At 70.0% G+C, this 18,852-nt stretch overlaps 3 protein-coding genes across 3 annotated transcripts; 1 reads left to right on the forward strand and 2 right to left on the reverse strand.

Annotated features, from left to right (window-relative positions):
* Positions 1-3,630: 3,630 nt before the first annotated feature.
* On the reverse strand, positions 3,631-7,662 carry PIM3 (Pim-3 proto-oncogene, serine/threonine kinase). Its single transcript, XM_037845723.1, is given in 8 exon segments — positions 3,631-4,608; positions 4,688-4,864; positions 5,710-6,079; positions 6,159-6,209; positions 6,303-6,412; positions 6,499-6,717; positions 6,720-6,969; positions 7,105-7,662. Coding segments are annotated over 8 exon segments (1,923 nt in total). The 3' UTR covers positions 3,631-4,420.
* Positions 7,663-8,043: 381 nt separating this feature from the next.
* LOC119541646 (basic proline-rich protein-like) lies at positions 8,044-12,123 on the forward strand. Its single transcript, XM_037845724.1, has 6 exons — positions 8,044-8,395; positions 9,899-10,588; positions 10,739-10,970; positions 11,036-11,187; positions 11,306-11,505; positions 11,992-12,123. The coding sequence occupies exons 1-6, from the start codon at positions 8,044-8,046 to the stop codon at positions 12,121-12,123; spliced, it is 1,758 nt and encodes a 585-aa protein (XP_037701652.1).
* A 966-nt stretch (positions 12,124-13,089) lies between these two features.
* On the reverse strand, positions 13,090-16,808 carry LOC119541647 (collagen alpha-1(I) chain-like). The gene is made up of 8 exons (XM_037845725.1): positions 16,316-16,808; positions 15,898-16,249; positions 15,378-15,558; positions 14,855-15,099; positions 14,045-14,647; positions 13,703-13,907; positions 13,373-13,502; positions 13,090-13,247 (listed from the first exon to the last, which is right to left on the reverse strand). Exons 1-8 carry the CDS (start codon positions 16,806-16,808, stop codon positions 13,090-13,092), a joined length of 2,367 nt encoding a protein of 788 aa, XP_037701653.1.
* Positions 16,809-18,852: the final 2,044 nt, after the last annotated feature.

Genomic DNA, 18,852 nt, shown 5'->3' on the forward strand with positions numbered 1-18,852 from the left:
CCTCCCTCCAGAGGCCCAGGGTGGCTCCAGGCCATGGACACGGTGCCTGTGGGGTCAGCAAGGGCCTCCTCGGGGCCGCGGGCAGGGCCCACTTCCACTTTCCCCAGCTTTGCCCCCAAACACGCTGAGGTTTCGTTTCTTGGGCTGCCCGGGAGGAAAGAGCCCAGCGGGGCCTGGCAGCCACGGTCGGTGGAGGGGGAGGACCGTGCGCTGCCGCCTCCCGGGAGCTGCTGGCCGCCGGCCAGGTGGGTGAGAGGGACACGAGGCCCAGCTCCGAGGGCACGAGTGGGTGGGGGCCACGCAGCCCGCCTGGACCCTGGGAACCAGGCACCCGTCGCAGGGGCGAGGCTGACCCTGGCCTCCCCTCGGGGCAGCCCGCCGCAGACACAAGGTGGCCAGGCGGCCGTGGAACCCCGGGCGGGCAGCCTCACCCAGTCGATGGGACGCACCCTCACAAGGGAAGAGGGGAGCGTCTGAGCGCAGGCCAGCCGTGGGCGCCGAGTCCGTTCTTTCAATGATTTGAGGCTTCTGTGAGACCCCAAAGAAAGCCCCACAGGCCGGTCGCTTTCAGGACTGGACCCCTGGTTCTGAAGGACCCCTCAGACGCGGGCTCAGCGAGGCCAACTCAGGGCAGCCAAGGCTGAGGATGGCCGCCCTCGAGCAGCAGCAGGGGGACCACGCCACAAGGCAGGGCTCAGGGCCGGCGTCAGGGACTGCGGGCACAGGGGACAGAGAACCCCAGGCTCTGTCCTAGGAGCCCGAGGGGCAGGACAGGGCGTCATGGGATCTGCCCTCCAGACGGCCCCCAGCCCCGTTGGAGTAGCCCCCTCCTGGCCACCTCCCCACCCCCACCCAGGCAGGGAGAACCTGGCAGGAGGGGCCGTGAGCCCCAGGCCGGGCAGACGGCCAGCTCTGACCACGGACACAGACGCCATCCCCCAGGCCTGCACCGCCGGCCCGAGAACAGGCAGAGCCAGGGTGCCAACATAGCACCCCCCATCCCCGGCACCGAGCAGTGGGGGGCAGGGTCACCCCACAGGGCGTGGGTGGGGCACACATCACTTGATCTTGAGAGGCCTGGCGTGGGGGCGCAGACCCAGGGGTGGCCCGTCCAGGGCGGGCCTGAGCACCCCCAGCTCCCTCCCCAGGGAGAAGCAGAACCCCCCCCCCCCCCGAGGCCTCCGGGGCCTTGCAAGGGGAGGGCTCCCGCCCCTCACTCAGACCCTGGGGCTGGGCAGGGGTCAGGTGCGCCCGGGGCAAAGGACAGGGAGGGGAGCCGCGGCCGAGCTGCCCAGGGACCCCGCCGGGCAGGGCTGGGCCGGGCAGGGCGAGTCCCCGGCCTTCCGAGCCGGAGCTGCCTGTGCCACTCGGCTGAACTCGCCCTGCGCCAGGAAAGCCCCTGCCGCGCCACCTCGGCCCTCCCAGCAGGCCCTGCCCACCCCAGGCCTGCAGACGCCATGTCCGAGAGAGAAGAAAGGCACAAGGAGCAGGCATGGCCCTGAAGCCCCTCTGCTTCTCCTGGGGGGTGGGGGTCACCACTGGGGGTTTCTGCCCGTGCACCCCCACCCCATGGGCCTGCCCTCAGGAGCACCCTGTCCTGGGGGGTGCGGCAGAGAGACCCAGAGTCATACCCTGGGGTGGAGACAAGGTTCCGATCTCTCCGGGTCTCAGTTTCACTGAGGGTGAACTGGGCGGTGTGTGCTGGCCTGGTGGGGCGGGTGGATGGGCAGACAGCAGGGCCCACGGGCTCCGCTGGGGCAGCACTGGCTAATGGGGGTAGGACAGCCCAGCCCTGAGCAGGTCCAGGTGGGGGCGGGGGGCCCCAGGAAGCAGGCAGGGTGGGCATGGAGCAGACACTGCTGAGGGAGCGGGAGGGCTGCCCAGGGAGGGGAGGCCAGGCCAGGGTGGGGGACATGTGCCCACTCCCCTTCGGAGCCTGTTGCTTCCGAGGGTCCACAGAGCTGATGAATGGCCTAAGCACTTAGCACCACACCATGCTCCGCGGTGGCCTGGTAGACAGGAGGGTGCCGTCCAGCCCTCCCAGCCCCTGCCCATGGGAGGCCCCACACTGCCTCCCCGAGGCGGACCCCCGGGTGTCCGGTGTCCCCTCGCTCCCCTGTGCCAGGACCCTCCTCGGGGGCCTTTGCCCCCAGGGGTCCCCAGGGCTCCCCACCAGCTGCCAGGCCCTGGTGACCAAGAGGAAAGGGGGTCTTGGCCACCCCCGGGCTTGCTCAGGACCTGCACGAAAAGGAGCTGGGCAAGTGCGTTTTGGATGGACAGAGGGACAGAAGGACAGGCTGGTGGACGGCCGGGTATGTGAGGGTGGCAAGTGGATCAAGTGATGAACAGAGGAGCGGATGGAGGGCAGGACGGGGGCTGGGGGGGCCGGGGCAGCTGAGGGCAGCGGGTGGGGAGCCGGCTGGCAGGGGCCCAGGCCCGGGCAGCACCAGAGGGAGCCACGGGCGGCCCCGCAGGTCTCCAGCAGCCCCGCCCGGCGGAGGGCGCGTCCAGCCACCCCCCAGCTCACTGTCCGAGCTGGAAGCCACGCGGGTTCCCCGCAGAAGCGCGGCCGCGCCCCTCCTCCCGCCCGCACTAGCGGGAAGCCTGACAAGGCCAGCACCCGGGGGGCACCTGCACAGCCTGCGGAGGGGTCTCTGCCCGGCCAGGGTCCCCTGGGGAATGGGAAGAGGCAGCCGAGGTTCCTCCTGAGGGAGGGCTGGGGGTCCTAGGGGAGTGAAGGTCTCGTCCCTGCCCCACAACAGGGAGGTTTGGAAGGGCCAGCAGAGCCTTCTGGGCCCAGCTATGAGGCCAAAGGAGTGACATCTGGAGTCCCTGGAGAATATTCTAGGTGGTGACAAGCAGCACAAAGCAAGGCCCCTCGGGCAAAGGAAAGGGCAACTTCGTCTCCTGCATCACTTTCCCAAAGCTGCTTAGTCTCAGCACCTGCCACCCTTGGTGCCCTTCTGTCGACCTGCACCCGAGGGGGAGAGGTCTCGGCCCCTGCCCCCGCCCAGACCCCACCTCCTCCCTGCAGGCCACAGCCTGGGCCCGTTTCTACACCCAGACCTGCCCTCCTGTCCCCCAGGTCAGCCAGGCCCAGCTGCACCCCAACTGCCACCCTGGGGCTCCCTGAACCCTGACTCTAAACACCACACAGAGCACACCCCAACATACCCACTGCCTGAGAACACATCAACTGCATGGCCTGGGGTGCCCCATCCCATTCCACCTGGCCAACTCCCACCCATGTTTCAGAACCCCCTTCCACCTGTCTGGGGGGCACCCAGCTGAGCAACCCCGAGGGCAAACGCCACAGATCCTCTCTTCGAGCACCCCAAGGCCTGGCCACCTCAGGGCCACCTCAGGGTCCGGCCCCTCCTCCTCTGGGTGCTGAGAGCACAACACTGAGAGGGAGGGCCAGAGGGCCAAGGTCTGCAGGCGGGACCCCAAGGCCCTGGCGTGTACATGTTGGGGCACAGGATCCAAGAGCCAAGGCGGGACCCCCACAGTGGGTGGGACCTCTCCTCTCCCCACAAGACCCTGGGAGGAACCCACCTCCCCAAGAACTACCTTTTCCCAGACCCATCTCTCACTCCAAACTACACAGCCCCAATAAGCACAAAGCATCCATTACATACAAAAAATTTAATTGAAACGCCTGTATAAAAAATAGGTTCTCCGAACATCTCACACCCTTGAGCTGAAAGAAACCCCCGTCCTCGATGCCTGCACACCGGGACACAGAAACCCAACTGCTAAAATAAATTAAAGGTCTGCGACTCCGCCCCCCACCCCCCGGCTTCCAGAGCCAACAAGCGACTGTACAGGGTCAATAATTTAAAACCCACCACCCCGGGGGTGCCCCAGCCGGCCTTCCAGACACGGGCTGGGAGGGCCACGCCAGGGACAGCAGCCAGGCCAGTGCCCGAGGAGGGGCTGCTGGGGAGCCACTGCAACAAATAAATTAAACCAATAAATAGCCCCGGGTGCCCTCCGAGGGCCGTGCCATAAATAACAGGGCGGCAGGGGAGCCGCAACCCCGACCGTGCATTGCTTGTGCGGAACGCCCGGCGCCCACCGCGAGGGGTGCGGGGCGAGGGTCCTTGTGCCAGTGGTGAGGTGAGGGCCAGACAGACGAGGGGCAGGGGGCGCGGATAACCACCCCGGGGGCGAGAGCTCACTTAGACCGCGCCATCTTTGGACAAACAGAGCTGGAGATATCCAAGTCCATGGAGCAGCGTTGGAGAAGGCACTCAAAGCAAAGGAAACCACGGCCGGCGCCAAGAGCAGAGGTCACCGGCGGGCAGAGGGCACTGCTCTGGCAGGCGGGAGACGGGCCGGGCAGAGGCGGCAGCCAGCACGTGTGCTCGCCAGTGGCCGGGCTAGGCCGGGGGTCCCCGCGCACCCCCTCCCTTGCCTCTCACAAGCTCTCGCTGCTGGAGGTGGTGCTGGCCCCGTCGTCAGGGTGGAGGACGCAGAGCCGGAGGTCGCAGCTCTCTGCGGCGCCCCCATCCGCCCCCACCATCCAGGGGTGGGCAGCGATCTGGTCCAGGGTGGGCCGCTCCGAGGGCCGCAGGGACAGGCACCATCCGATGAGCTGCTGGCACTCTGGGGCGGAGGAGAGTCGGGATCAGGCGGCGGCCAGGCCTCCCCGCCCCCGGCCCCCGGTCCCCGTCCCCACACACACCTGGGGAGACCCTTCTCCGGAAAAAGAGGCGACCACGGAGAATCTCCTCGTCCTGCTCGAAAGGGATGTCCCCGCAGACCATGTCGTAGAGCAGCACGCCCAGGGACCACACGGTGGCCGAACGCCCGTGGTAGCGGTGGCAGCGGATCCACTCGGGGGGGCTGTATACCCTGGTGCCTGGGGGGACACGCGGAGTTAGGCGGCCGGGCGAGGAGCAGGGCGCAAAGCCGGCCGCGAAATTCTGCCTGTCCTCACCCTGGAAAATCCCGCGGACGCGGTGGGCCCGGCCCCCGCCCCCGGCACAGAGGAGCGAGGAGCGGGTCACGTGGGCCGAAGCTCCGGTTTCACAACAAACAGACGCACCGCGAGGCTGCCAAGGCGGGGCGCGCGGGCGGCGAATCCGCTTCCCAGATCCCTCAGCCGCCCCGCAGGGGAGGGGGCGCGCGGGGAGGGGCGCGGGGAGGAGGGAGCGAAAAGCGCCGCGGCGCCGGTTCGGGAGGGGGCGGAGGCAGCGGCGGGCGGGGAGCCCGGGCTTCCCCACGCGCTCCGCATTGCGGGGATTTCTGCCGCGGCGCCCGCGCTGGCACGCACGCAGGGCCCGCCCCGCCGCCGCGAGAGGCCCGGCGGCAGCACCAGCGCCGACATCAGCCGGGGACGCTCCGGGGCGCTTCCTAGCGCAGACCCACGCGCGCCACCCTCACACCAATACACAGACATGGTCCACGGCTGCATCCCACCCGCCGCCCCCTCCCCGGCTCCACCCAGAGCACACAACCAGGAAGGGTCCCAGGCGTCCCGCACCCCACAACTTAGCCAAAGCTGACGGCCTTCAACTCTCGCCTCGCCCCCGCCCGTCACGAGCCGACTCGTGCGCACCACTCAGCCCTCCCCGCCACAGCCCCCTGCGCCGCGCGGCCTCCCCAACAGTCGCCAGAACGGCCGGGCCAAACCCCCTGCGCGCTCCCCGGCCCGGCGAGCCCGCCCTGAGCGTTCACCCCCCGCCCCACAGAGCCCGCGCGCACCGTCGAAGTCGGTGTAGACCGTGTCCTTGAGCAGCGCGCCCGAGCCGAAGTCGATGAGCTTGAGCTCCCCGGAACGCAGATCTACCAGCAGGTTCTCGTCCTTGATGTCGCGGTGCACCACCCCGCAGCCATGGCAGTGGCGCACGGCGGCCAGCACCTGCGCGAAGAAGCGGCGCGCCAGTGGCTCGTCGAGCGCGCCGCGCTCCGTGATGAAGTCGAAGAGGTCCTGCGCCGGCTCGGGCCGCTCCAACACCAGCAGGAAGCCGTCGGGCCGCTCGAACCAGTCCAGCAGGCGGATGACGCCGCGCGCGCCGCCCGCCGCGCCCACCTTGCGCAGCAGCACCACCTCCAGGGGCACGGTCGCGCCGCCCTGGGGGACACGCAGGGTCAGCCGCCGCGCGGGGCGCCCCCGCCCCCGCCCCGCGCCCGGGACCCCCGCCCGCACTTACGACGCTGCCCCACTCGGTCACTCGCTCCCTCACCACGTGCTTCACTGCGACCTGGGGGGGGAGCACCCAGCGGTCAGGCCCGGGTCGGGCCGCGGCCGGGTGGGGAGTGGGGGGCGAGGCACCCGGCCCGGCGGCCCGACTCACCGGGAGCCCGTCGGCGAGGCGGCTGCCCGCGTAGACGGTGCCGAAGCCGCCGCTGCCTAGCACGGCGCCGATCTGGTACGCCTTCTCGAAGCTCTCCTTCTCGGCCTTGGCTGTGGAGAGCGTGCGGGCGGCGTTGGCGGCGGCCGGGGACAGCCAGGCCCGCGGCCCCCGCCCCACCTCGCGCCCTCGCGCCTACCGGGCTGCAGGATCTTCACCGGGTCCACGCCGCCGGGCCCGCAGAGGTGCGCCAGCGAGCCGAACTTGGAGAGCAGCATCGCGGGCGACGCGGCGCGGGCCCGGCTCCCCGCCTCGGCCGCGAACGGCGGCCTCCCCCGAGACCCGGACGCACGGCGGACGGCGGCGGGCCCCGCGGGGGATCGGCCTCCGAGCGCCGAGACTCGCCGGCGCGCTCGGGGCGGAAGCCGTCGCGCGGCGCAGTCCGCTTGGGTCCGGGCCGCGTAGACGCGCAGCTGCCAAGCCGCTCACACGCCGGCGCCGCCTCGCCCCGGGATTTTGGGCCGCGGCGGCGCGTATCCTTCCGCGGGGGCGGGGCGGACAAAGCTCCGCCCCCTCGCGTCGGGGCCACGCGCTCCGGGACCGCACCCGACACTGGCGGTGTCTGCGGAGTCCCGGGTAGGGGCAAGACCCGGCGCCGCGCCCCGTCGGGCTGGGCAGGCAGGGACGCGGGCGGGGTCGCGGGACGCCGGGACTAGTTTTTCGTAGTAGGTGTCGCGGAGGTGCACACTGCGCCGGTTTCAGCACACGCACATACACACCCGTGCGCACACATATACACACACACTGCGCACGCGCAGGCGCTGCGGGGCGCGCGGGGCGGGGCCGCGGGAGCCAATGGGAGCCGCGCTTTCAGAGGCCCCCGGGGTCTCTGCCAATGGCGGCGCCCGGCGCGGGCGGGGCGGGAATTCCTGGCCCCCTCCCGGCCCCCGCGGCCGCACCGGGGAAGGTCACCGGGTCTCGGCCAGCGCCCGCGGGGGCCGCACGCGCGTCCGTCCCGCCGTCTCCGCGGAGCGCTCGGAGGTCCGGGCAGCGCCCCCCGCCCCAGGCCGAGCGTGCGCGTCACCGGCCGGCCGCGGTGGTCCAGCGCGCACGTGGCGCGGCGTGGGGCGGTCCCGCGGCCATCCCGGGGCCCCGCGGGGCTGACCCTGCCCCGGGCCCACCCCCTGCCGGTTCTGGCGCGGGGTCTGCCCTCGCGCTCGCAGCCCCTCCCCCCGACCACACCCCCTTGTTGGACCTTGGCCCTGCGCGGCCCGGGTCTGGAGTTCCTTTCCCTGCGCCCATCCACCTGGCTGCCCTCCAGGGAGCCCACTTCGACCCCTGCGACGGCTGTGCTCAGGCCCATATCGTCCTGATGGGGACTTGACTCTGGCGTGAATCCACGAGCACCTGAGTTCCTCCATCCAGCCCCACAAGACCCCGACCTCGGCCCAAGGTCACCGGCCTGAGAGTCGCCCCGGACTCGGGGGTGGGGGTGGGGGGTTCGGCTGCACCCCAGAGGCTGGGCCTGACGGTCCTCACCGCCTGCAGCCGGCCCCAGAGTCGGTTGGGGGTTGGGTGGGGGAAGGGGCCAAGGAGCTGGTCCTGCCTCCCTGCCCGCACTTCCCCGAGTGAGGCCTCGGCTGGCCCAGCTGGCTCCTTCAGCACCCTTCCCGTCTCCACGTCTGGCCTCTCTCCCCTGTCCCCAGACACCATCCCCCATCCCAGGACAGCAGGTGGACCCTCCATGGGTACTGCTGACCGTCCCGCCACTCCCCTGCCTGGAGCCCGTCCCTGGCTCCCCACACCTGGCCCAGCTCAGCGCCCATCTGTAGGTCCCAGGGTGTGGCCCGGCAGCCCCCTCCCACCACTGCTGGCCCTCTGCCTGCCTTGGGAAGACCAAGACGAGCGGGAAGGAGGGGGTCAGCTCCCTGGCCTCTGCCCCAGCTCCCAAGCCTTGCTCCAGAGGCTTCTGCTCTCCCCCAAGAAGAGGAAGGTGGCATCGGGCTCCTTCAGCGAGGCCTCGGCCTCCCACCGCTCAGAGTTTGGTGCCACCCAGGACCCAGGCTTCCCCACCCTGGCCTGGGCACCATTGCCGGGTGCTTCCTTCAGGCCCAGCCCTGGCCTGTGCTCCACAGGTGTTCCTGTGTGTATGTGCACCCATGCGTGTGTGCACCTATACCCTGTGTGTGTCTGTACTGTGTGTGCACACCTGTTTGTGCACGTGTGTGCCATGTGTGCACATGTACCTGCACCCATGTGTGTGTGCTGTGTGCGTGCACCCATGTGTGTGTGTGCCCATGTGTGCATGCCCCTGCACGGACTGAGAGCTCCACGAGGAGGCAGAATGGACCCTGACCCTGTGCAGGGCCACCCGTCAGCCACTGAGGCCCCCACAGATGCCCTCCAGCCCGAGACAGGGGCAACAGGCAGTCTGGCACCCCTGCTTGCACAGCTGCTCTCTATGCCTCTGCGATCCTGCTTAGGGAGAGCACTTAGGCAGGGTGCGGCCTGCGGCGGGTCGCTGGTGCCTGTCCCCCATCCCTGCCCCCCACAGCGTGGAGCCTCTGCCCACTCCTCTGTGTGGGCCCGGAAGAATCCAGGCCGAGGGCCGAGGCCCCCGCAATGCAGGATGCTGGGCCCGCCTGTTTTTTCCTGGTTCCTGGAAGGCCATCCGGCCCAGCCTTAAAAACAGCTCTGGGCCCCCACGGGCAGGCCCCACCAGGGCCGCAGGCAGCTCTTCCTCTGCGGGGGCCCCCAGGGAGAGGACAGCCAGGAGGGGGGGCCAGCTCGGGGTCGGGCACAGACCCGACCGCAGCAGGCCAGGCCCTGCCCCTTGGCCTTGGCTTCCCCACCTGACGGGAGTCCTGGGGCTGCCTCTGTCCCCTAAGCCGTCCCACCGAGAGGGGCAGCTTCATGCCCAGCAGTTCCCATCTTTCTCGAAACAGGTGTTTCCATGTTTCCAGGGAGCGGCTGGGGTGCCTGCCCCCTGCCGGCCTCCCCCTCGCCCCGGACCCAGAGCCCTCTTCTGTCTGGTGATGGATGTGCTGCAGAGCCTCAGACCCCACCCCACTGTCACTGTGTCCTGGGTGCTGTCGCCAGGGTGAATGCAGCCAGACTGCCCACCCTGCAAAGCAAGGAGTCCCAGCCATGGCCCAGGGGTCCTGGACTACCACACACCATCACACATACTCCCACACCTGCACACACACACGCATCCACACACAAAGACTGATTGTAGAGCTGAGCTGGGGACATCTCAGAGGGACTGCTTGGGGTGGGGCATCCTCCGGGGACACTCTGCCCAACCCTCCCAGCCCCTCCCGGGGATCACCTGGAGCCTCTGCCAGGCCTGTCCTGCCCCCTGTGCCAGTCCGTAGGCCCCTCTGGGCTCCACACACGGTCCCAGTGCTGATGCCCAGGGTTCCTCAGCCAACTTCTCCACCCGTCCCCTGGACGTCTCCCCAGCTTGCCCAGCCCTGCCCCAGCTGTCTCACCCCTCAGCGGGGCCTTGCCCCCAATCCATGACTGAGACCTCTCTAGGCTCCGCCCCCAAAGCCCACCCAGCCTCTGAGGCCGCTCCCCTGCTCCCCTGCTTGCAGCCCCCAGTCCATGCCCTCACCCGGCTCCCATTATCAGTGCGTCACCTCTGGCTCCCCCCAGCACTCGCGGCCAGTGCCACAGGTTCCCTCCCAGCCCAGCACCCACTGCCATCTGGGCCCCTCGAGCCCTGTCTGTGTTGCCCCCCACCCCAAGTGTGACCCCAGGCCCAGTCAGGGTCCCACCCGGTGCGAGCCCCACTGCAAGCCCCCTGCGAGCCGGCAGGGGGGCACGATGCTCCCAGGGCCAGGCAGGGGCAGATGGCACCAGTCAGGAGAGCCGCCCGAGCAGCCCTGGCCCCGCCTTGGCTGCCCTCTCACCCGCTGGGGACGGGAGCCAGAGGAGCCGGGCCAGGATTTTGCAAGGCCTCATGCGAGGCTTCCCGGGGCTGGCGGGGGCTGGGGGTGCCCAGCCCCTCGGAGCCCACGGCGGATGGTCAGCCCACGGGAACTCGGGCCGCAGCAGCCACCTGTCTGGGCCTCTGTCCCCGAAGGCTGACATTGGCCGCCTCCCTGCCTGGGACCTGAGCCTGTCCCAACCCCTCAGCCATGGCGCAGCCCCCATGCTAGCCCGGGCCACTTGGCCCGACCCCCCACCCGCTGCCACAGCAGAGCGTCCACCCCACAGGCCACACTGCTGCCAGACCTGCCAGGGGGTGGACTGGGTGGGTGTCAACATGGTTTCCTGGACACGTGGCTGGAAGAGACACCAAAAAACCAAAGGAGACGCCGTGGGAGCCCCCAGGCCCAAATGGGCACAGGCAGCGGGTCCTCCATGGGGCTGACCCCCAGCGGCAGCTGGACAGAGCCCAGAGACCTGCCCCAGAGCTGTCTCCCTGGCAGGTCCTGGCAGCAGCGGCCACGACCCCTGCCCGCATTACAGGCCAGGTGTCAAGGGGGCCAAGTCAGTGCCCCAGGAGGAGCACAGCCGGCCGAGCTGCGGGCCCAGGGCAGGCCAGGCCCACAGGGACCTCCACCCCCCGAGGCCTCTGGCCTGTGATCCAGGGCGGTGGGCACAGAGAAGTCACACGGGCAACCGCGGCCCTGCCAGCCCGGAGCCCACTCTGCCCACACCGTGTGCTGCCTTTCCCTCTGGCCCTCCCGTGGGACCGTCCTCGGACCCCCTCTGGGTGCCCCCAGCCAGACCCCACCTGCCTGGGCCAAGGCCCAGCTCTGCCACAGATCCACCCCAGCCGTGGGCACCCCCAAACCCCCCGAGACTCGGCACCCTGTCGTGGGGTGTGTGGGGCGACAAGACTCTCCCCAGGGCCATGCCTGTGACGTGCCCCTCGGTGGGTATACAGCAGGCACCTGATAGACCTGCTCACCCATAGGGCTCCAGGTCCAGAAGCCCCAGCCTGGAAGGGACTGGGGTCCCTCCCGCGGGAAAGCCTGGCCCCTGCTCTCCAGGAGCCCTGCACCCCATCCAGCCTGAGCACAGGCAGGGGACCTCCCACGGGGGCCAGGGGTACAGGGGGTTGTCCCTGCTTGGCCAGGGCTCCCCGCAGGCGGATGAGCTTTCCCTGAGGACTTCGCTCTGGTTTGCACATGGCTCATGGCGTCCGAGCCTCCCGGGTCCCACAGGGGAGGGTGTCGGAGACATGCAGCAGGTGCAAAGGGGGAAAGGGGGGCACTCGGACCTCCGACTGCCGGGGACCAGGCTGGGAGGGTGTGGCCCCTGGGGGCCAAAGGTGTGGGGGGCAGAGCGGTGTAGATTGGGAGTCAAGGAGCCCCCCTGGAGGAGGACGGGCTGGTGGCCGTGTGTCCGTGGCTTTGGGGACCCTGAGTCTGGGGTCTCTGGAATTGCTGCATGTGGTCTGATGGGCCCGGGGAGGGACCGCCTCCGGGAAACACTGCCCCCAAGGGCCCGGTCCCAGCAGACACCCTCAGGTGCGGGCTCAGGACAGGATCACAGCTTGGTGACCCACATTTAACGTGCACCTGCTGCCACCTGCGCCTCTGCCCTGGGGGGAGGGGTTGGCACTCTCGCCACCGCCTCACCAGGACTGGGGGTGGTTTCAGGTCAGGCTCGTTCTGGCCCTTCCCTGACAACTTTCTGTTCCCTCTGCCCACTTGGCTTTTCGCCCTGCCCACAGGCACGAGGGAGTGGGCGCTTATCTAACATCAGTCACAGTGCAGAGGATGTGCCACGGCCAGGCCAGCAAGGCAGCACCACACGGCTCCCGGAGCACAAGCCCAGGCGCCCCGTGCCCGATCCCCTCCTGTGATGGCTAGGAGTAGACCCCAGGCGAGCGGAGGAGGGGCCCCGATGGCCGGGCGTGGCAGGGGTGCTCGGTGGGCCTGGAGCGGGGGTGCCGTGTCTCCTCAGCCATGACCTTCTGCTTCTTGCTGCAGCCGGTGCCGGAAGGCATGGGTTTGACAACTAGAGTGTCTCCAGGGCCAGCCCAGGCTCCGGGGATATTTGCTGATGGAAGCAAGAATGCAGGAAGATAAAGGGTTTCTGGGGACCCCTGCCTGGAAAAGGTCCCGTCGGGGGTGCCCACATCCCGGCCCTGCAGGTTGGGGGAATGAGGGTCTGTAGACTGAGCCAGGACTTGGGGCAGCCCCCCTTTTCCATGCACCCCCGCGCACCTGTGGCCTCCCCAGGCCCCTCCTGCCGCACCAGCTTGTTCTGGGCCTGGGGGGAGCCGAGAGTGACTGGATAAGCAGTGGGCCTGGGGGCTGCAGAGTGCAGAGGGGCCCAGCCAGGCCCCCATCCTGCCCTGAGCCGGTTCCTGTTCTTGGGAAGCAGTGAGGGTGGGGGAGGAGGGCCCCCCTGGAGAGGGGACGCTGCCAGCCCATCCCCTTCACACCCACCCTCGCTCCTGCCGCTCCCAGGTGGGGCTGGGCTGCCCAGTGGTTTGTGGAGGAGGCCGTGGCCCTGCGGTGCTGAGAGAGGGCAGGAGCTGCGAGGGGCCCAATCTCAGTGGAGCTGGGCCGGGTTCTGGCCCAGGAGGACACCCAGTGCCCCAGCACCTGGTCCACCAGTCGGCCAGCTCCGCAGCAGAGCAGCTGCACCACACACCTGTTGACAGGTGGGCCCTGGGGTGGGGCACACGCAGGCAGCTGGCCTGTGCGGGTGGGCAGGGCGGCACGTAGACACCTGTGCTGGCCCCCCACGTGGGCACACCTGGGCCCCGCCAGCTCCCGCCCCCTCCTCCGCAGCCCTGTCCCAGGGGCAAGGGCCAGGCCCATCACACCATGCCGGGGTCTCTCGAGGAGCCCAGTGGGCAGTGCCTGGCAAGGCCGAGAGCCAGCGGCAGAGGAGCTGGGCTTGGTCCTCGCCAGCCTGCCCTGTCCAGATAGGAGCCCGAGGCCTGAGCGCTGTCACCCTGTTGGCCCTGCCCGGCCCCTGCAGGTGGGGCACGGGGTCACAGGCGGAGGGGGCAGGGCCTGCTGCAGGCACCAGCTCTCCAGCTGGGCTCAGGTGCGGACACGCGCCAGCCCCACGCCCTCCCGGCCTCCCTGGGCTCTGACCGGGTAGAAGGGGGTCCACGCCATATGGGCAGCGGGGCCCAAAGGCCCCCGAGAACGTGGGGGAGGGAGGCCGGCGGGCATGCAGACCCCCAGGTGGGTGGCTGGGGGCGGGGCCTGGGGCAGGACCACCCTGAGGCCGAGGGAGGTGGGAGGGTGAGTGGTCAGCGGAGGACGCAGCCAACCTCAGGGCCGCGGTCGGGCACATTCCCAGGCCCTCGGACAGCGGCGTCCGGTGAGTCAGCACAGAGAAACGCAAAGAATTTTGCACCTTTACTCTCTGGCTGCCTCCCCACCACCACTCTACCCAAGGCCCCGGCGCCCCCCACCCACCCAGCCAGGCCCGCAGGCTCCCTGGGAGCACCGACAGCCCCCGCTGGCCTCCCCTGGACGTTGGGGTCCTGCTGGGGCTCGCAAGGCTGTGGGTGCCGACCCCAGGCCACCTGGGCCGGTTCCCTCGTCGCCCGACGGGTCGCCCAAGCACCACCTTGTCTGGGAGCAGTCCAGCCGCGTCCCGCCTCCTCCGGGCCTCCCAGGGCTGCGGACAGACGGACAGACGGCACTCGGCACTCAGGACGGGGCCAGCTGGGGTCCAGGACACGGTGGTGCCGGGAGCCTGTTGGGGGCAGTGACCCTCCGTTCGCAGGGCCCAGGGAGGCGGAGCTGCTGCTTTACATCCCGACGGAGAGCGTGGGCGCCCCTTTCCCATCTGCCCGCACGGGAGCCCCAAGGTCTGGGCCCCTTCTCCTGTCTGTGAAGTGGGGGCCCTTTATGGGGGAGACGGGGGTGGCCAGCAGACCCCACCCACCCCCGCGGCACTGACCCGGCGTCTGTCCGCCCCGCCCCCGATCCGCCCCAGGGCCTGTGCTCTCACTGCCTTGCCCGTCCGCGCCCCCCTCTCCCAGACCTGGAGGCCATCTCTGGGCCGTCCCGGCTCCAACCTCCCCGGGGGCTCCCTGAGGCCCCGCACCAAAGGCTGCTGCAAAGTGGGCCTTGGGGTGGGGCTGCGGGAGGATGGCCGGGTTCGGGGGCCCTGCGCACGCCTGGTGAGTGCTGAGCAGGCCCCAGAGCCCAGTGTGACCAGCTCCTGCCTCCCCCCAGCCCCCAGCCCCCTCTGCCAGCCCCTTCTCACCTCCAGGCCCTCTCTCACGCGGCTCCCTGCCCCCGTCTTCCCAATCCCCCTCTGTACCCCTGGGCCCGTCGGGGCTGGCTGGGCAGCGAGGGGCTGTGCGCTGGGCTAAGGTGGCCTCGGGGGCAGCTGCCGGAACCACCTCAGGTCTGGGGGTGACAGGGGTCACGAGGTCCTCTGTCCCAGTTCCCAGCATCCCTGGGAGTGCCCGGGCTTGTCACAGAGGTGAGGGGGTTTCCCTGCCCGCCAGGTCTGCCCCCTCCTCTCATCCTCACTTCAGATGGGGAAATTGGGGCTGGGGGTGGCAGGGTGGCCGAGGGAGGCCGGGGCGGGTGCCCTGGGGCTTGGAGCCAGACCTGGGCCCCATCCAGGGCTGGATGGCGGGAGGGGCCGGGGTGATCCCACAGCGCCCTGAGTCAGGCGCTGCAGGAAGGAGCCCGCAGGCGGCTGCCAAGGGGGTTGAGGAGGGCAGGCTGCAGGCGAGGCCCAGAGCCAGGGACGGGGCGGGCGGGGGGCCGGGAGTGGGGCAGGCCTGCGGGGGGGTGGCCGAGGAGGGGGAGGCAGGCCGGGGAGGGGGTGGCACAGGCAGTGCTGTCACAGACTGGGCAGAGGCGGGAGGAGTGGGCTGTACCCTGTCCCCCTGAGCTCCCACGTGCACAGAACCTGGGGTCCCGGCACAGAGGACCCAGCTGCCTGCTGGGAAATGGGCAGCTCAGTGCAACCTGGGCGGGGGCCAGAGTCGGGCCAGCACCCCCAAACAGGGCCTGCCCTGCCCTCAGCCCAGCTCAAGGGCTCCGGAGGGCACCGGCTGTGCAGGTGGAGGTGGGAGGGCAGGACAGAGGGCGGGGTTGGGGAGGAGGGTCCTGGCACCACCCCCACCCTCTGCTGGTCTCCGGGTCCACCGCCCCCCACGTCTGTGTGACCCGCGAGGAGAGGGGTCGACCCCACAGCCTCATCTGCCACCCCCTCCCAGAGCTGGGCAAACAGGCTCGGGCAGGTGAGCCCCCCCTGCTGCGTGGCAGTGACGCTGACCGCGGCCTCTGTCCCACTTGCCTCCCGGCTGGGCCCCAGGCCACGTGCTCACGTGAGCACACACGCACACGCGGACACACACGCAGGCCCAGCTCGCACCTGGTCAGACTGGTTCTGGGGGGAGGTGGAAGGTGGGGGCGGGGCAGCCCCAGGGCGTGATGCAGCCGGGCCCTGGTCACTCCCAGACCCTGGGCGGGGGATCCCTGGCCTCCACGTCCCCCCTGTGGGCTGCAGGCAGGTCCCACCCGGGACCTCACTGGGCCCGGTGGGGAGGGGGCGCCCGGCCCTCATGGAGAGCAGCCGTCCCAGCCCTGGGGGTACCCGGGCTGGTGCCCCGGGGTGCACACTGCGTTTTCATCCCTGTTACCACGGGCCCCCGGGGCAGTTGTTGGCTGGGGGGTGCGCGTGGAGGGGGTCCAGGCCGTGGGCCTGGGGCGGTGGTCTGCCCGACGAGGGGGAGGGCGCGGGGAACCTGCAGCCGTGACCCCCTGGGCCTGAGGTCCTGACCCACACGGCCGCGCCCCCACCCCGCGGGCCCGCGAGCTCCTCCCCAGAAGGGCCGCCCTGCCCCCCGCCGCCTCCCCGAGACCCGAAGGGGCGCACCCCGCCCCCAGGACCCCCGGGCCCGACCCGGTGGACTCCTGCTTCGGGGTTCCGCTCTCCCCTTGTCCAGGGCCCCTCCGCCGAGCAGCCGCCCGACCCGGCCTCCCGGGAGCCCCCTCGGAGTGGGGGATGGGGGTGCCACGGGGAGGAGGGGGGTGGGGGAGGGGAGGAGAGGGGCGGGCCCGGCCCGGCGCTGCGGATGGGGCCACGCCGCGGAGGCGGGAGATCCGGGACCCGGCGACCCCGGGAACCCGGCCCGCGGCGGGGTGGGACGGCGGAGGGGCGCGGGGCCGTCCCGGGCGCGCGCGGACACAATGCGCCCTTGTCCCCATCGGCGGCTCCCTGCGCAAACACACGCCCGTTCCCGGGCCCCGCGCCGGGGCCAGCGGGAGGTGCCGACGCCTCGGCCGCTGTCCTCCGTGGTGGCCCCCGCCGTCCCCCGTCCCCTCCAAAGGTTGAGCCCTTTCTCCGGAAGCCCCAGATGAGGGGGGGTGCCTGGGATCCTGCCCTGAGTCCCCCACTGGCCTCGGTCCATCTCACCGGCCTGTCGATGGGGCCCGGGCTGTCGGGGACCCAGGCATCAGGATCTGCTGGAGGTGCCACCCAGGGCAGTGCCCTCTTGGGGTCGGGGTCCCGCGCAGCCAGGGAATAGAGGCTTCTCGCCCCCTCCCTCATTCCGCAGCTCCCCCCAGGCCGGGGTCTTCCCCCCCCCACATGCAAACACTGAGCACCCCGGTGGCCAGGATTGGGGTCCTCCCTCCTGGGCCTAAGGAGAAGCATGAGAGGAGGGGTCCTCAGGGCTGTGGGTTTTCCTTGGGGTGGTGCGGGCACAACGTGGGGGCGTCTCGGGCAGGGGCTGGGGGCTCTTAGTGTTCCCACGCCTGCCCCTGCAGGTGCCACCGAGCCACAGCGCCTGAGACCTCATGCTCCCTGGGGACATGTCCCGGGCCAGACGACCAGGGGGTGCAGACAGCAGGAAAGCAGCGTAGCGGCGAGCTGGGCCTGTCCCTAGGGGCAGATGTGGCTGGGGTTGCCCACCCAGGGACCTGCTGTTTGATGACCCCCCGAGAACCCCCGAGACCACAATGCTGCCCGTGCAATTCCAGGCTCGGGGCGGCCGATGGCAGAGGGCCTTCACTGGGTCTGCCGGGCGGTGCCGGCTGCAGGTCTCGCTGTGAGGGTCCATTAAAGGGACAGCTGCCGGTGGGCTCGGGGTGGCTGCTGAAGGCCCTGGCACTCCCACCACGGTGGGTTTCTGGGCCTTGAGACACATCTGGGCCACCTGCTCCCCCGTCCCCACCCTTCCCCGAGGGGACCTTGAGATGCCCCAGGCTGTATGGGGGCAGGGCAGTGTCCACTGGGTGCACCTGCTCCAGCAGCTCACTGGCCCCCTCAAAACAAGAGGGGTCCCTCTCTGGGCAGACAGCCATGGGTTCTACCAGTGTCACCGGGCGGGGGGATCTGAGGACAGGGCTCACCCTGCCAGCCTGGACACCTGAGGCTGTGCCCTGGGGTGGAACTGGGCGGAGAGCCTCCTTGTGGGGGGCAGGCACTGGGCAGGGGGAAGTCTGTGGGGGGGGGACACAGAGGGACCCAAGAGGGGGAAGGCCCCTGCTGTGGACTGGGGTGGGCACAGGGCTGGGCACCCCTCCCTGTCTAGCCCAGGAGAGGAAGATGCTCGGTGCCCCCTCCCGTCCTGGTGTTCAAGGAAGGCAGAGGAAATGGGGGGATGCAGGGGGCATATGACAGGGGGTCTGGGTTTGGAGCTGGTCCCTTCTGGGGGTTCTCAGCTGCCCTTGCCAGCCTCCCAAGGGCAGGGAACGTGTGACTCACTGGACACCGCAGGGCCCCCCACTCTCAGCTGGCGCCCAGAGGGGATTTGCATGACAAATGGGTTCTCTGGAAGGCTGTGGCCTAGGGAGCCCGCGTGTGCCCACATGTCTGTGTGCCTGCCTGAGTGTGTGCCTGTGTGTGCCCGTGTGTGTGCCTGTGCGTGTCCGCCTGAGTGTGTGCCCATGTCTATGTGCCCACCTAAGTGTGTGACCACCTGTGTGTGTGCCTGAGTGTGCGTGCGCGTGTGTGTCTGCGTGTGTGCACAGGATCCCAGCACCTCCCCTGCCTTTGGCTGCACAGACAGCCCCGGGTCCAGGGGGCTCGTGGCCACCTGAGCTGGGCAGCCAGGCACCGAGCATCCACACCCATCCCTGGCCGGACCCAGCCACCCCGGGGCCCTGGCCACCCCAGGCCTAGGCAGGGCTGAGCCCAGGCTGCAGCTGGCCTGGGAGAACTTGGGTTCTGGGCCCCTGAGCCAGGGGCCACGTCCAGCTGGGCCTCGAACAGTCCCTGGGCCTGATTCCCTCATGCAGGGACACCACCTCTGCCCCATTTCCCGCTCCGCCAGCCACAGATCCAGGTCCTGCCCAGGGGACCTCTGCCCCCTGTTGCTGGGTTCGGCTTCTGGATTCTTGGCCGTACCAAGAGAAAGAATTCAAGGGCACAGACTTAGTGAGCAGGCAGAAAATTTATTATAAACGAACAAACGTGTGGGTGCTCTCATTAAGACAAGAGGGGTGAGCAGCAAGAGGCCCTGCATTGCGGGGCCATTTGCGCTTATAAATTGGCTCTACTGACTCCCCCTCCCCTGGGGCCCTCCCCTCCCTTCCCTCCAGGGTGGTGCTGCTGCTGGGTGTTTTGCCTCCCTGGGTGGCCCTGGGCAGGG

The sequence above is a fragment of the Choloepus didactylus genome, chromosome 8, assembly GCF_015220235.1.
Source record: "Choloepus didactylus isolate mChoDid1 chromosome 8, mChoDid1.pri, whole genome shotgun sequence".
NCBI lineage: Eukaryota > Metazoa > Chordata > Mammalia > Pilosa > Megalonychidae > Choloepus > Choloepus didactylus.

Coding starts and splice junctions, on each gene's coding strand:
- LOC119541646 (XM_037845724.1), top strand. CDS start 8,044: ATGGGTACTGCTGACCGTCCCGCCACTCCCCTGCCTGGAGCCCGTCCC. Junction 10,589..10,738: donor CAACATGGTTTCCTGGACAC/GTGGCTGGAAGA, acceptor TCTCCCTGGCAG/GTCCTGGCAGCAGCGGCCAC. Junction 10,971..11,035: donor GAGCCCACTCTGCCCACACC/GTGTGCTGCCTT, acceptor GGGTGCCCCCAG/CCAGACCCCACCTGCCTGGG.
- LOC119541647 (XM_037845725.1), bottom strand. CDS start 16,808: ATGAGGGAGGGGGCGAGAAGCCTCTATTCCCTGGCTGCGCGGGACCCC. Junction 15,100..15,377: donor GACCCGGAGACCAGCAGAGG/GTGGGGGTGGTG, acceptor GCCTCTGCCCAG/TCTGTGACAGCACTGCCTGT. Junction 13,248..13,372: donor CGTGGACCCCCTTCTACCCG/GTCAGAGCCCAG, acceptor CCCCACCTGCAG/GGGCCGGGCAGGGCCAACAG.